We start from the raw sequence: 12,435 nt of genomic DNA, 5'->3' as shown, positions 1-12,435 counted from the left end.
GTAGGTAGGTGGGGGAGGAGCTGTGGAGGGATTTGTGTTTCAGGTAGGTAGGTGGGGGAGGAGCTGTGGAGGGATTTGAAAGCAAAGCACAGGAGCTTTTTGTACATTTCTTTTATCACATTTACTCTTTTTTATCGTCACATTTATATATTTCATTCTTATATTATATATATTTATAGGTTTTTTTCATTCTCAGTACAGTTTTTTTTTATAAAAAGCATAGACCATCAGTTTTTAATATTTTTTAATTTAACAAATTAGAAATAGGTCACTTCCTGTCTTTGGGTTAGATAAACTATTTTTGCAATACAATCCAAAGAAAAGCTCTGCTTGTCCCATAAGTATATTTGTTACCTTTATCCAAGTTATTGCTGACCCATGGTGCAAATATGAAACTGCTTTGGTCTATGAGGATATAAGAAGTGGTAATATGTCCGGGGTCTGTTCTGTATTCTCCATGTACCCCTTATATATTATTACACATTATTTATATAATACTTACAGTGAATAATTATTCCCCCTCCTCATTGGAGCTCCCTGCAAGCGGGTTGTTTGTGGAACATGGACATGTTTGCAGCCCCTATGAGTGGCGCCCCGGAAGCTCCCTTTAGTCTTATGAAGGGTTGTGGGAAAATGATGAACCTGAATGGACTTTCTGGGTTTTACTCAATGACAACAATTCTTCCTTCATAAACGTATTCACTTGTTGCCCGGACTTCGCATTGAATCTGCTCAGTGCAAGAAGGAATAATCTCAGACATCGGGGTGCGCGTCTTGCTGGGTCAGCACCAAAGGCGGCACAATGACAATCATTTATTATTGAGTAGACATGAGTTAGGTGAATCTGACATTCACCACACATTCCCTGGTGGAAAACCAACCACAGCTATTGAGGGCATATTGACCTGGAAGATTCTCCACTAGCTCTGTGCTCAGTGAATGTGAGATTCACTCCTTTATAACGTAGATTTGATTGTTTTATGTCTTTGTATTATTTCAGTTGGAAGGATAACCCCAACATGCCGGAGGGTCTGATCTATGAAGGAATCTCAGAGGAGCCGCTGCAGGTGTCAGGGGTCAGCGCCACGCAGAGTACCATCTACCATGCTTTGGATGAATTATTTGGAATCCAACATAAGCCAGAGAGCGGTAAGTCCGGCAGCCTGCTATCGGTAATATTGGCGGTCTGATTAGATGGGACGATCATTATTATTATTATGCTTACAATGGGCACATCATTGCTTTACACATAACTTTCACTTTGTCTTTCACCCGTAGTGGACTTTCTCCTGAGGATGCGCCATTACATGCTACCGGCCCATAGGAACTTCATTAGGTGGGTTCAGGAGGCTCCTAAGCTCCCGGAATATATATTGCACTCCAAGGATCCGGCTCTTCTCTTCATTTTTAATCAATGCATCTCTGCGCTTACCGAGCTCCGCTCCCTCCATATCCGCATCGTTTCCAAATATGTGACCACGGCTGGAATCCGGGCCCGGGCCAAGAAACACCAAGAAGCAAACCAGTCCCAGGAACAACAGGAAAAGGGCACCGGTGGGTCAAACTTTATGAGCTTCCTGAAAATCGTCCGTGACACCTGCAAAGAGGGAATGTTGAGGGACAGCACCCCCGGGGACCACTGATACCTCCACATTGTGCCCGAGAACCTGGCACAGGTCAATACACGTCCACCAATATCATTCCTTACAGATGTGTCCGATGGTCATATAGGAAATAACTAGGAATATGTGGAACATTTTGGATGCCTCCCCATTATAGTGCTTCACCTAATAATTCCCTTTATTCATAATGCTTCCATATTGTGCCCCCTCTGCCAAGCTGGCATTGAATTGTGCCAATAAGCCTTATATATCTCTCCTCCATTCTCCACTTTCCTTCTGCACCACACCATCAGATGACTATGGTGCATGGGGGGCATAGAATCAGGGGGACCCAGAATTTGGCAGACTGAGGTGCCAGGCCTTGAATCTCGATTTGAAATAAACCCATGCTTTGCCAACAAATCAACACTACAGGTTCACTTCACTGGCATCCCCACTAGCAGCCTACATTCACCTTCCTTTCTATTTTCACCCTTGCTCAGTTTTGTAGCCAATAGAAGGGTTAGCCCTGTGTAAGCTCTACACAACATACACACCAAGAACCAGAAATACCCAGTGCTGGCTGCAACGACCAATCACCAAGCACAGTGCAGTCACATGGGAGTACGGGGATGGGTCACATGCTTCCTCATACCCAGAAGTTCCAATTATTCGTGTATGCACTGACACAAGCAGTCCTCGTTTCAGGGCCCATTATTGTGCTGTGTAGGATTTATTTTAGATGGAGTAGATATAAAATTATACAATATATTAGACAATAAAATTTGCTGGATATGGAATGTTTAATAGCGTGAAAGTAATCAAAATGTTAATTATTCTTTAACATGCCTTTAGTTTCAATCAGCAATATTGTAATCAATATAAAGAAATAAATTGTTCCTATGTTCTTGTAATTTATCTGAATTCACCTATATGAATATTATACAGATTTAGTTCATGATTATCTTTTACAAGTTTATGAAGTGATCCGTGTCAGATTTGTATCACTTGTGTAAAACGTTTATTTTCCGAGTCATCATTGCATATATTGTGCTTGTGTGCCATGAAACTTCGCTACCAAAGGCGTTGCAGCCTCTGCTCACTTTATGTCTCTCTCTAACTCCGAATCATGTGGGGAAGTTTATTCCTCTTATCTCTCATTTAGCAGTGAATATTCGGAATAGCAGGGACTATTCATAAAACAGCAGGAAAAGCATAAAGATGAAATATTCCTATGCAGTGCTTCAGTGCAAGGGGAAATCTTACAATGGGGGACAACTGTAAGGCCCCGGTCCAGTACCAGCGCTCACCAGATACCAATCCCCCAATCTATGTCATACTCTTCTCCTATAGCAAGCCCCAGCTCAGGAGGGTAGTTGCACCGTCCCAGCACACAATTGCCCCCAGGACTTCTGTGCACACGGAATGGCATCTGGGGAAGGACTGACAGAGGACCAGGAGCCCACAGATAATGCAGTACAGGAGAGTCCAGTAGAGACAAGTCCAGAATACAGAACCAGAGGTCCTTCATGGGTAATCAGTCCACCAGATGAGATATCCAAGGGTAAAGACAAAGCAGAGTCGGGGTCACGGGGAAAGGTCGGTCCAGGCAGCATACAGTCTCAGGGTCAGAAACAAGCAAAGTCAGCAACAGTAAATCCAACAAAAAAAAAACACCATCAGCAGCAAGTCAGCCCAGCTTAACAACACAACAGGGACCGGGAACTGGGAGAGTCGAAAAAGTCCCAACAGCCAATGGCAGGATGAAGCCGGGGACTAATCTGTTCCTAAATCTCCATCAGCTGTGCACAGCCTCAGAGTATGCGCTGGGGATGCTGAGAAGATACATCCCAGGCTGCACAGCTAAAGGAAAGCCGGGGATGCAGAAAACTGCAGAGTGAAAGGCAGACAACTAATTCCTTGCTCTCCTTGCTGCTGCAAGTGAAGCCGCCGGGGAGAATTAACACGGTGTGATATTCTGCTGGGGCACACAGCGCAGCCAGATAGATGTCTCCTAACAACAACTCTCTAAGAAGTTTTAGGGAGATTTCCAGGTGACAAGCCCTAAAATACTTTCTCTATTCCACCTTAAAAGTAACAAAAAGATTTACCATCCAGGACTTTATATCAGCCTGTGATGCGATGCGGTGGCTAAATCTGGCTCTATGCACAGCACGTCAGCTAAACTACAATGTCAGAAGTGAATATTTCTTTGATATAATAATAATAATAATAATAATAATAATACAAACGTGTATTTATTATAATGGTTGGAATTTGACTGCCGATGCCCAATCACTGCCCAGATATTATCACTTGTGAAGTCTCACTTTCACCAAATGACCAAAGCTCACATTTAACGTGCACTAAGCCAGAATAAAAGCGTACCTAGAGTCAGAATTTTCACTTTACATAAAAGAGTAGACAACCCTCTTATATAGGGTTAAAATTCTGTTGTTTGTTTTATTTTTAAGTGCAACACCCTTTTTTTTAAAGTGCAAAGGCAAGAGTCTTCCAGGATGGCGTAGGTATCCCGGGAGGCTCTTGGGTGCTCCTTCTGCGCATGCTCGGGCATCTCAGGCATGAGCAAAAAATTGCTGATCTCACTGCACATTTTTCTCATCTACATCACCTGATCTCACACCTGGGTCAGGTGACATAGGAAGAAGAACTCGGAAAAGGAGGAGAAGATGGCGGAGCCTGGAGCGTCGGCCCAAAGACGGGGGCCAGGACAACGTGGGACCCGATGGAAGACACGGGATGGATCGGAATTCCCTGTAAGTGTATTTTTTTTGTTTTAGGGAACTTTTGAGTTTAGTTCTTTATTGCGGAATTAAATTTCTGCATTCAAATACAGTAAGATTTTTATTGCAGAAAGGACAGGCAATGTATCTAAAATACTTAGACATTAATCTATTCACCATCTAAAACAATCCCGATCTTTACCCGGGGAAAATTCCCATAGGGGCGTGAACGGTAGATGGGGTGAAGCGAGTTTAGGGTTAGATAGGAGTCTGTCCCATATTGGGAAAATGTTCCTTTTTTGGATGCTGAATATTCCCGATAAGCCGCAGCTATTTACTGATTCAGTTTATTTACAGGCGGTGAATGTTGTTTCCCAACGCCATTCCCGAAGTTTTGTGAAACACAAGGTGTTTGCCCTATAAATAGATTGCAATTTACAGACATGGAATGTTCCATTCCCGTACATGGGGGCGATTTGGGGGGAAATGGCTGCAATTTTCTCTGCATCAACGTGCTCCATAACAAGCCGGCATTGTCAGGCCAGAGATGTGGTTACATATGGAAGCCATCAGGAAATGCGACGTTGTGTATTATGCATGGCATCTCCCGGTGGCGATTCTTCTTCCGCTAGCTGAAGGCTGTTACTGGTATGAAGAGTAAAATATAGAAAATACATCTGGCAATCTTCTGTAATAAAGATTAGCAAGTATTGGTCCAATTAGTAAAGGAAACAATATGGTGAGCAGTGCAAAAACTCAATAAGTGCTGACATAAAGTCACATTGGGGTCATTTAATAAAAGAATATTGGCCAATCACATAGCAGAGGGAATTATCTCCTGGCAAGGGACATTTCATTGCAATGAAGATCTGCTGACATCCAATCAGATGCAAGAAAAAATCCTGTTTTTTTTTAATTCCCCTGCACGTCATTGGGTATTCTTAGCAAAGTGCAAAAGCAACATTCACCTTGGAAGGAAATAATTCACCTCCATAATTCCCCCCATTGCATACATTCTAGGACTCTAGAGTCCCATTCTAACCAAACATTGCCAGTCTCCTGCTTTTGCCCCATTGCTGCATTCCATGAGTTTACATCACTCAGATTGGAGCAGGATGCGGATACCCCCGGGTGAATTAACTCCAACATTCACTAAGTCTGGAACTATGCTAGAGAAATCCTACAGCTTTATTAGTGAACTATAATATTCCAGGTGCTCAGATACTTTATATCCTATTAATATATAGAGTGGGCTGATGCATTTAGGATCTCCAAGAGTGAAGATAGACAGAATGGGAGAACCTGGGTGATCCAGCAAACCTGAAATAGATCTGGTCCAGGATTGAAAATGTTTCCAAATAAAAAGCAAATGATTTTAAATCCAGGTTGCTGTATCACCCAGGTTCGCCCATGACAGTCTATCCTCTCTTCAGTCTTGCAGGCTCGGAATGTTTCATGGTATTATACGTCATGGAAGTAAGTTTCCCATGCAATGTTTTCCTTAGCAAAGCCCATTAAGCATAATTATAAACTGAGGAGACAGCAAAAGTGTTCACTAAGTTGTTTTACACGACACCATGAAATTATCCAACCTCCTCCAGGTGATTTTCTGCAAGGTGTGAGCGTTCCCCGCCCAGACTTTATAGAACGTAATGAGGACAGAAATTTTCCATAATCTTACCTGCATGGAGAGGAATGTCATTATATCAGAAGAATTCTGGGTCAAAATGTGTTGAGCTTCATAGAAAATAAAATGTTTCCTCTCTGTAAGAACACTCCAGGTCACTGCCGACCCCACCGCAGCCACCAATGCAGCACGGAATGCTGGAGATAGAATAATACATTCTGTAATATATTCACCCGGGTGTTTTGTGATTGGCCGAGAAGATGTATAACTTTCTATTATACTGTAAGTGAACAACTAAAGATGAACTCAGGGAATAGTGAGTGAATGAAATGATGCAAATGATTCCCTTTTCCGTGTCCCAATGGTTGTCTTTGTTTAGGTTCTGGCACAGTGGAGCCCCCTACAGCAGCTCTGCAATTGCCCACGACTGATTGATATACCCCCTATAGTTCTATTGGGATTTGCCTGAATTCCCCGACCTCTGAATAGCAGAGCACAATCTGCCATTACCATGTTACAACCGGAACTTAATGGATTGGAAATTGTCTGGGCTGCCTTCTTGGTATCTGCTCCTGGCCCTTGGCATTCATTCTTTAATGTGAGCTGCAGAGGCCGAAGTAAAAAAGAACAAAACCAATATGGAGTCATGGAGGAGCCATTGTTGGAATGACTTTTAGTCCCTGTTGTTATTATCACTAAACCGGCTTCTTGTATTGAAGGCCAATCAATGGTTCTCCTCATCCAGTAATAGGAAAGCAGAGAAATGGTAACTGGTTATACCAGGATGGTGGGGAAAGGTATGGAGGGGTGTCAGATGTCTATTTCCATTGGGCCGAGGGTTGGACCTTGTGGGATGCCCATTCGTTGTTAGCACAAACGCTGCACTAATCCTAAGGTCCATGGTGGACCATCTCTCCAAGGTGCCATATACAGTAGGTATGTGTGTAGATGTGGCTTCTCTGCTTAGCAATAAGGGCAACTCTGAGTTATTTTGATGGCCCTTGTTAGCTGATTTCAGTGGCACTGCGTGCAGTTGCCCTGGTTGCTCAGACAAATGGCCGGCCATGGAGGCAAGAGACAACATGGTTGGTATGCAGAGAAGACCTTCATGGCCGGAGGTGGCCGGAGATGGCCGGAGGTGGCCGGAGATATTCTTCTACCTGCCCGGATCTCCAAGGCCAGTTTTCTTAGCAGTAGATGGCTGGCTCCCAGATAAAGTTGGCACAGCAGAATTTGTTTTCAAGGCCAAATGTTTTTGGGACACGAGATGCTGAGATGTGATATTACCGTTAGATTACATCGCCGCTGCTGGAACCGGTTCTATTGTGTTGGATTCCCTTGTAAGTCTTTCAGTCTTCCCCTTTGACTAAATGACAGATATTTCCCACAAGTCGCCCGAGGACACTGCAGATCCTGGAACTGTCACATGAGATGAGGACTACGTGACAAAAACACAAACACAAAGTCTCAGTGGCACAACAATTCTAAGAAACGCCGGGCACTGCGCGCTCCATGGATGGGAACCTATGGAACCGGGCCGAGAGGAATGTCAGAGGGACAAAGGGAATGAAAGCCATTATCAGTCTGACCTCATTATATGCGGAATATTCATCACTTTCTATTAGCAGATTATAAATGGGATGAGAATTCAATGAATAGTACCAGGAATCAGATGAATTGATGAATTACATTTTCCTGAAATTCACACGGCATTTTATTCATAAATCTCAGGGGGGGAATGAGAAATATTTTTGTGATATCTTTTAAGGGTTAATATGATCCCCCCAATATTAGGAGAAGGGGGCTACATTCAGCCCCCGCTTTATTGAACATAAAAGTGTGCTGAACGCATTTCATTTTGATTGGACAGAAAGGCACTTCTGAGGAAATTCTGCATTAGTGTGAAACAATTGGAAGATTCTCCAATGAATACAATGAAAAGAAATTTATTCACCCGGCCAGAGGTCTGCAAAAGTCTGAAAGTCTGCAGAACAAAGTGAAAGTCTTGCTTTCTTTTCTGACATTGCTAACAATTCAGTAATTATTTTATTCTACACAGAGGGGAAAATTTATGAAAGTTTGAAAATAAATAAATCAGGAAAAGCTTTTATTTAGATCTTTGTAAACTGACCAATTGATATGACACAAATATCTCTCTGTGCTATTACTGCGATGCCAGAATTCCACCAATCCTGTGCTGATTTCCCTGGCTTTGGGGGGCAGAAATATGGGGGTCACACAAAGCGAGAATCTAGATTCCACTAGAGGAACCCCCTAACAAACCCCCACACCCAGTATATAGGGAATCCCTGTCCCCCAACTAGAAGATTCCCCTTCCTGATCGATTGCTTCAAATCTTCTCCGATCCTGGCACTGGGGCAAAATCCAGACTGTAGAATCCCTGGACGGTGCAAAGGAACTCCTAAGTCTGAGAAACACCAACGCAGCGTTCCATGCCGGCACCGAGCCAAATGTGAATCCTTTCCAATAAAAACCAACATAGAGAGAATTCTGGGAATAAAATGAAATAAAAGTGAAAGTGATGAACCAGGAGAGGAAACTGCGATGGGTGAGAAATGGTCCAACATAGAGGATGGGACCAGTAAATGGCATCCAGGGGACTACTTATTGATGTTTTCACCCAGGATTCACACAATATGTTAACAGAATCTTAGGTAAAAGATATGTAAAACTCTTTTCTTTTTGAAAAGCAAGAGCTGATCTGTGTTCAGATGATCATTTTTTTAAAGTGGAAATCCATTTTTTTGTTGGTGCCTGAAGCCGGTGTGTAGCTTTGTGAATTGTTCCAGGGTGTTCTGCAGAACCATTGCCATAGACTTGAATGGAAGGGCCACGGGCAGCTGAAAGTACCTTGTGGCACAACAGATTACCCATGATGCTTTGCAACTGGTGGCACGAGAAGACCACTGCAACTGCTCACCAAAGCTAAACAGATATTGTCCAGATGTAAGAACCTTAGTGTGGTTTGTGTATATCTGCCAGTAACTCATTGTAATACAAACCCTGCATTTTGTGAGTTTCCTGTAGTACAGACAGGTCAGTGCTGCTCCTTCTCTATGTGCAGGGTGACTGGTCTTGTTTCCGCCCCTTCCTGTTTCTGCAGGCAGCCTTTAGTAGGTGGAGCTACCAGGCCCCTCCCACAGCTCTGCTCCCTGTACAGAACCAGTAGGTGGAGATACCAGGCTCCTCCCATAGCTCTGCTCCCTGCACAGCACCAGTAGGTGGAGTTACCAGGCCCCTCCTACAACTCTGCTCCCTGCACAAACCCGTAGGGGGAGTTACCAGGCCCCTCCCACAACTCTGCTCCCTACACAGCACCAGTAGGTGGAGTTACCAGGCCCCTCCCACAGCTCTGCTCCCTGCACAACACCAGTAGGTGGAGTTACCAGGCTCCTCCCATAGCTCTGCTCCCTGCACAGCACCAGTAGGTGGAGTTACCAGGCCCCTCCCACTGCTCTGCTCCCTGCACAACACCAGTAGGTGGACTTACCTGGCCCCTTCTACAGCTCTCGTTCCTGCACAGAACCAGTAGGTGGAGTAAACTAGCCCCTCCCACAGCTCTGCTCCCTGCACAAAAATAGTAGGTGGGGTTATCAGGCCCCTACCACAGCTCTGCTCCCTGCACAGCACCAGTAGGTGGAGTTACCAGGCCCCTCCCACTGCTCTGCTCCCTGCACAACACCAGTAGGTGGAGTTACCTGTCCCCTCCTACAGCTCTCCTTCCTGCACAGAACCAGTAGGTGGAGTAAACTAGCCCCTCCCACAGCTCTGCTCCCTGCACAGAACCAGTAGGTGGAGTTACCAGGCCCCTCCCACAGCCCTATGTACAGGACAATGATGATGGCTTTGCTACTTTAACAAGGTAATATCTGGGCTTGTAAAATAATTTTAAGCTCACAAAGTACCTATGAAGGAATTTACTCAAATGAATGGCTGTATCAGTGCCACATCAGCATACTGTACTGCTGTTTCCTCCAAGTAGTCAGTCCTTTGTTCTTGTTAAATTTCCAGCGAATTGCTTTTTATTATTTGCCAAAAATGAAACTACACAGATAAAAGAAAATCTTATTTCAAGGAATGTGTTATCATGGGAGGGGTTGTTGTAGAATTTACCAGACAAATGTTCTGTAGGGCCCTCTGAGCCCGATATTCAGCCCAGGGCTTTTCTATGTTTCATGTTGAAGGACACTCACTCCTGAAGGTCCGGGCGGCTTTGTCTGTTTATAGTTTGTCCCCCCCTTGTAAGCCTGGCGTCTCCGACTACAATACAGGAAGCCCCTTCTATCCAAGGTCTGTCTGCTGCCGTTCTGCCCTTCCTGAGCACGCAGCTGCCAGTACACGCCCGTCACTCATCAGTGCCCAATGTCAGCACCGGGCACTGTACCATCCTATGTATACAATGTGGGCACGTACACACAGGCTTCCAACATAAACACATCGGCATAGAATCTATCAATGGAAATATAAAAGACGCGTCATGCCATATATGACAAATTATGGGGTCTCATGGGTCATAATGGCTTCATGGGGGATTCATAAAAAAGTAAAAATGAAATAATATTTGTCCTGCCCACCATTGGTTATATAAAAGCAATAAATCACTTCAAGGGATAATATCCAGTACAATGCTTACAAGATATGCCGCATCCCAAAAATAAACATTATATATGAGTTTGCAGAAAGTACCGGGACTTTAAAGGTGATCAGTTTGATACAAATATAACAATAAACGTAAAAATGTAACAAATATTAAAAACATTAAAATACATTACAACACTCATTACACATTTATTTCAATGCTGTACCCCCAACACGTTTCATGGAACTCATCCACTTCTTCAGAAGGAAATCTCCCAGAAAGAATCCCATGAGGTCACAAGTTGGCCCTGGAGGTCGGCACGTGCTTTAAGGAACATCAGATTGATATGGGTCATGTGACCACTAATAAAAAGTTATTTTCAGCCATTTTTGGATCCTCAGATTTGTTTAGGAGGGGTCTTTATTATTATTATTAAACAGGAGTTATGTAGCGCCAACATATTACCCAGCGCTGTACAATAAATAGGGGTTGCAAATGACAGACAGATACAGACAGTGACACAGGAGGAGGAGAGGACCCTGCCCCGAAGAGCTTACAATCTAAGGGATGATGATGAAGATGCAGGATGAAGTTCTCATCTGGGGCGGACATAAAGAAGTGCAAATTGTCCCCCTGATCCTCCTCCCCTTAGGGCCCCTAAATCAGTTCTTCACAAGGGCCCCGCTGTTGGCTACGTCCCCCATTGGGTCTCATCATTCCTGAATATTGTCAGCATTGTGACTTCCTGAATCCCGTCTATTTTATGGATATTATCACAGTCACCTGGTCTAGCGACATATAATTATTAATAAACAGGATTTATATAGTGCCAACATATTACGTAGCGCTGTACAATAAATAGGGGCTGCAAATGACAGACAGATACAGACAGTGACACAGGAGGAGGAGAGGACCCTGACCAGAAGAGCTTACAATTTAGTAGATCTTATAGACTGGCAGCGTCTGATCTTATTGTAGGCCAAACATTTTTATGACTTCTTTTTATACGGTGAATCTGACACAAAGTGAATAGCTATTCACACATTTACAGCCATATATTCTCCCTGCCAAGCCTCAAACCAACTTCCTGTCCGTCCTGGTAAAATGTTATATATGGCGCTGCCGGTACAAAGTGCATTGTTGGCTCATGAAATTCTTGCAATTCCAAAACTTTTTTTCCTTCCAATTTTTACCTTTCAGACAATTTACATTCAGTGCTGAACAATGATTGTGACCGGTCTGCATATTTCCTGCATGTTGTCATCGGTGCGGGGACAATGCCGGCCCATGTGTGCACACAATAAGTCATACACATGTTTGGGGATATGTGGGTGACCATTCGGGGCAAAGGAGCATGTTAGTTTTATGAAAGGGGGGCGAGGGGCTCATAGTTGCCCTCTCTGCCCTTTGTTCACCAGCTGACCCCCCCAACCATAACATTTACCAAGGATTAAACATAAGAAAGATGGCGCCCAGAGAGAACAAACACTGAACATATTGCAGTCCTTGGATTTGTTGGGATTTGTTCTCTGTTATAATGAACGCTCATCATTCTACCCTATAAAGGGGCAACATTGTCACCCTTGGCTGCTCCCCCAAACAAACAAACATTTCCCCCGCTCCTGGATAAGGATAGTGGCCCTGATAAATTTGTTTGGCATTCAATACAAAGTTATTTCTTAAATAAATGAAAATTCATAGAAATTCTCAATTATTGGAAAAGTTTTTAAAATAAACTTTATTAGAGCTGACAATTCAAGGCCTTGGTATGTCCACAAATGATTGGCTGGGTTTTCTATCCAGAATGTTCCTCTATGCGGTGCGTTCACCGGGGTTGTCATATTGCCCATCCGCTGTCCCCTC

The 12,435-nt window shown here is 43.8% G+C and overlaps 1 protein-coding gene across 1 annotated transcript in view; it reads left to right on the top strand.

Annotated features, from left to right (window-relative positions):
- LOC140322600 (indoleamine 2,3-dioxygenase 2-like) overlaps window positions 1-2,667 on the top strand; it is a gene marked incomplete in the record, with an annotated part of 27,919 nt that extends 25,252 nt beyond the window's left edge. Inside the window, 2 exon segments of the mRNA XM_072399150.1 lie at window positions 1,001-1,149; window positions 1,279-2,667. Of these exon segments, the coding sequence (XP_072255251.1) occupies window positions 1,001-1,149; window positions 1,279-1,643 (514 nt within the window).
- Window positions 2,668-12,435: the final 9,768 nt, after the last annotated feature.

Source organism: Pyxicephalus adspersus, chromosome 2 (genome assembly GCF_032062135.1).
Source record: "Pyxicephalus adspersus chromosome 2, UCB_Pads_2.0, whole genome shotgun sequence".
Classification (NCBI taxonomy): Eukaryota; Metazoa; Chordata; class Amphibia; order Anura; family Pyxicephalidae; genus Pyxicephalus; species Pyxicephalus adspersus.
Note: the sequence above shows the minus strand (reverse complement) of the source record. Positions and strands in the feature narration are given on the sequence as shown.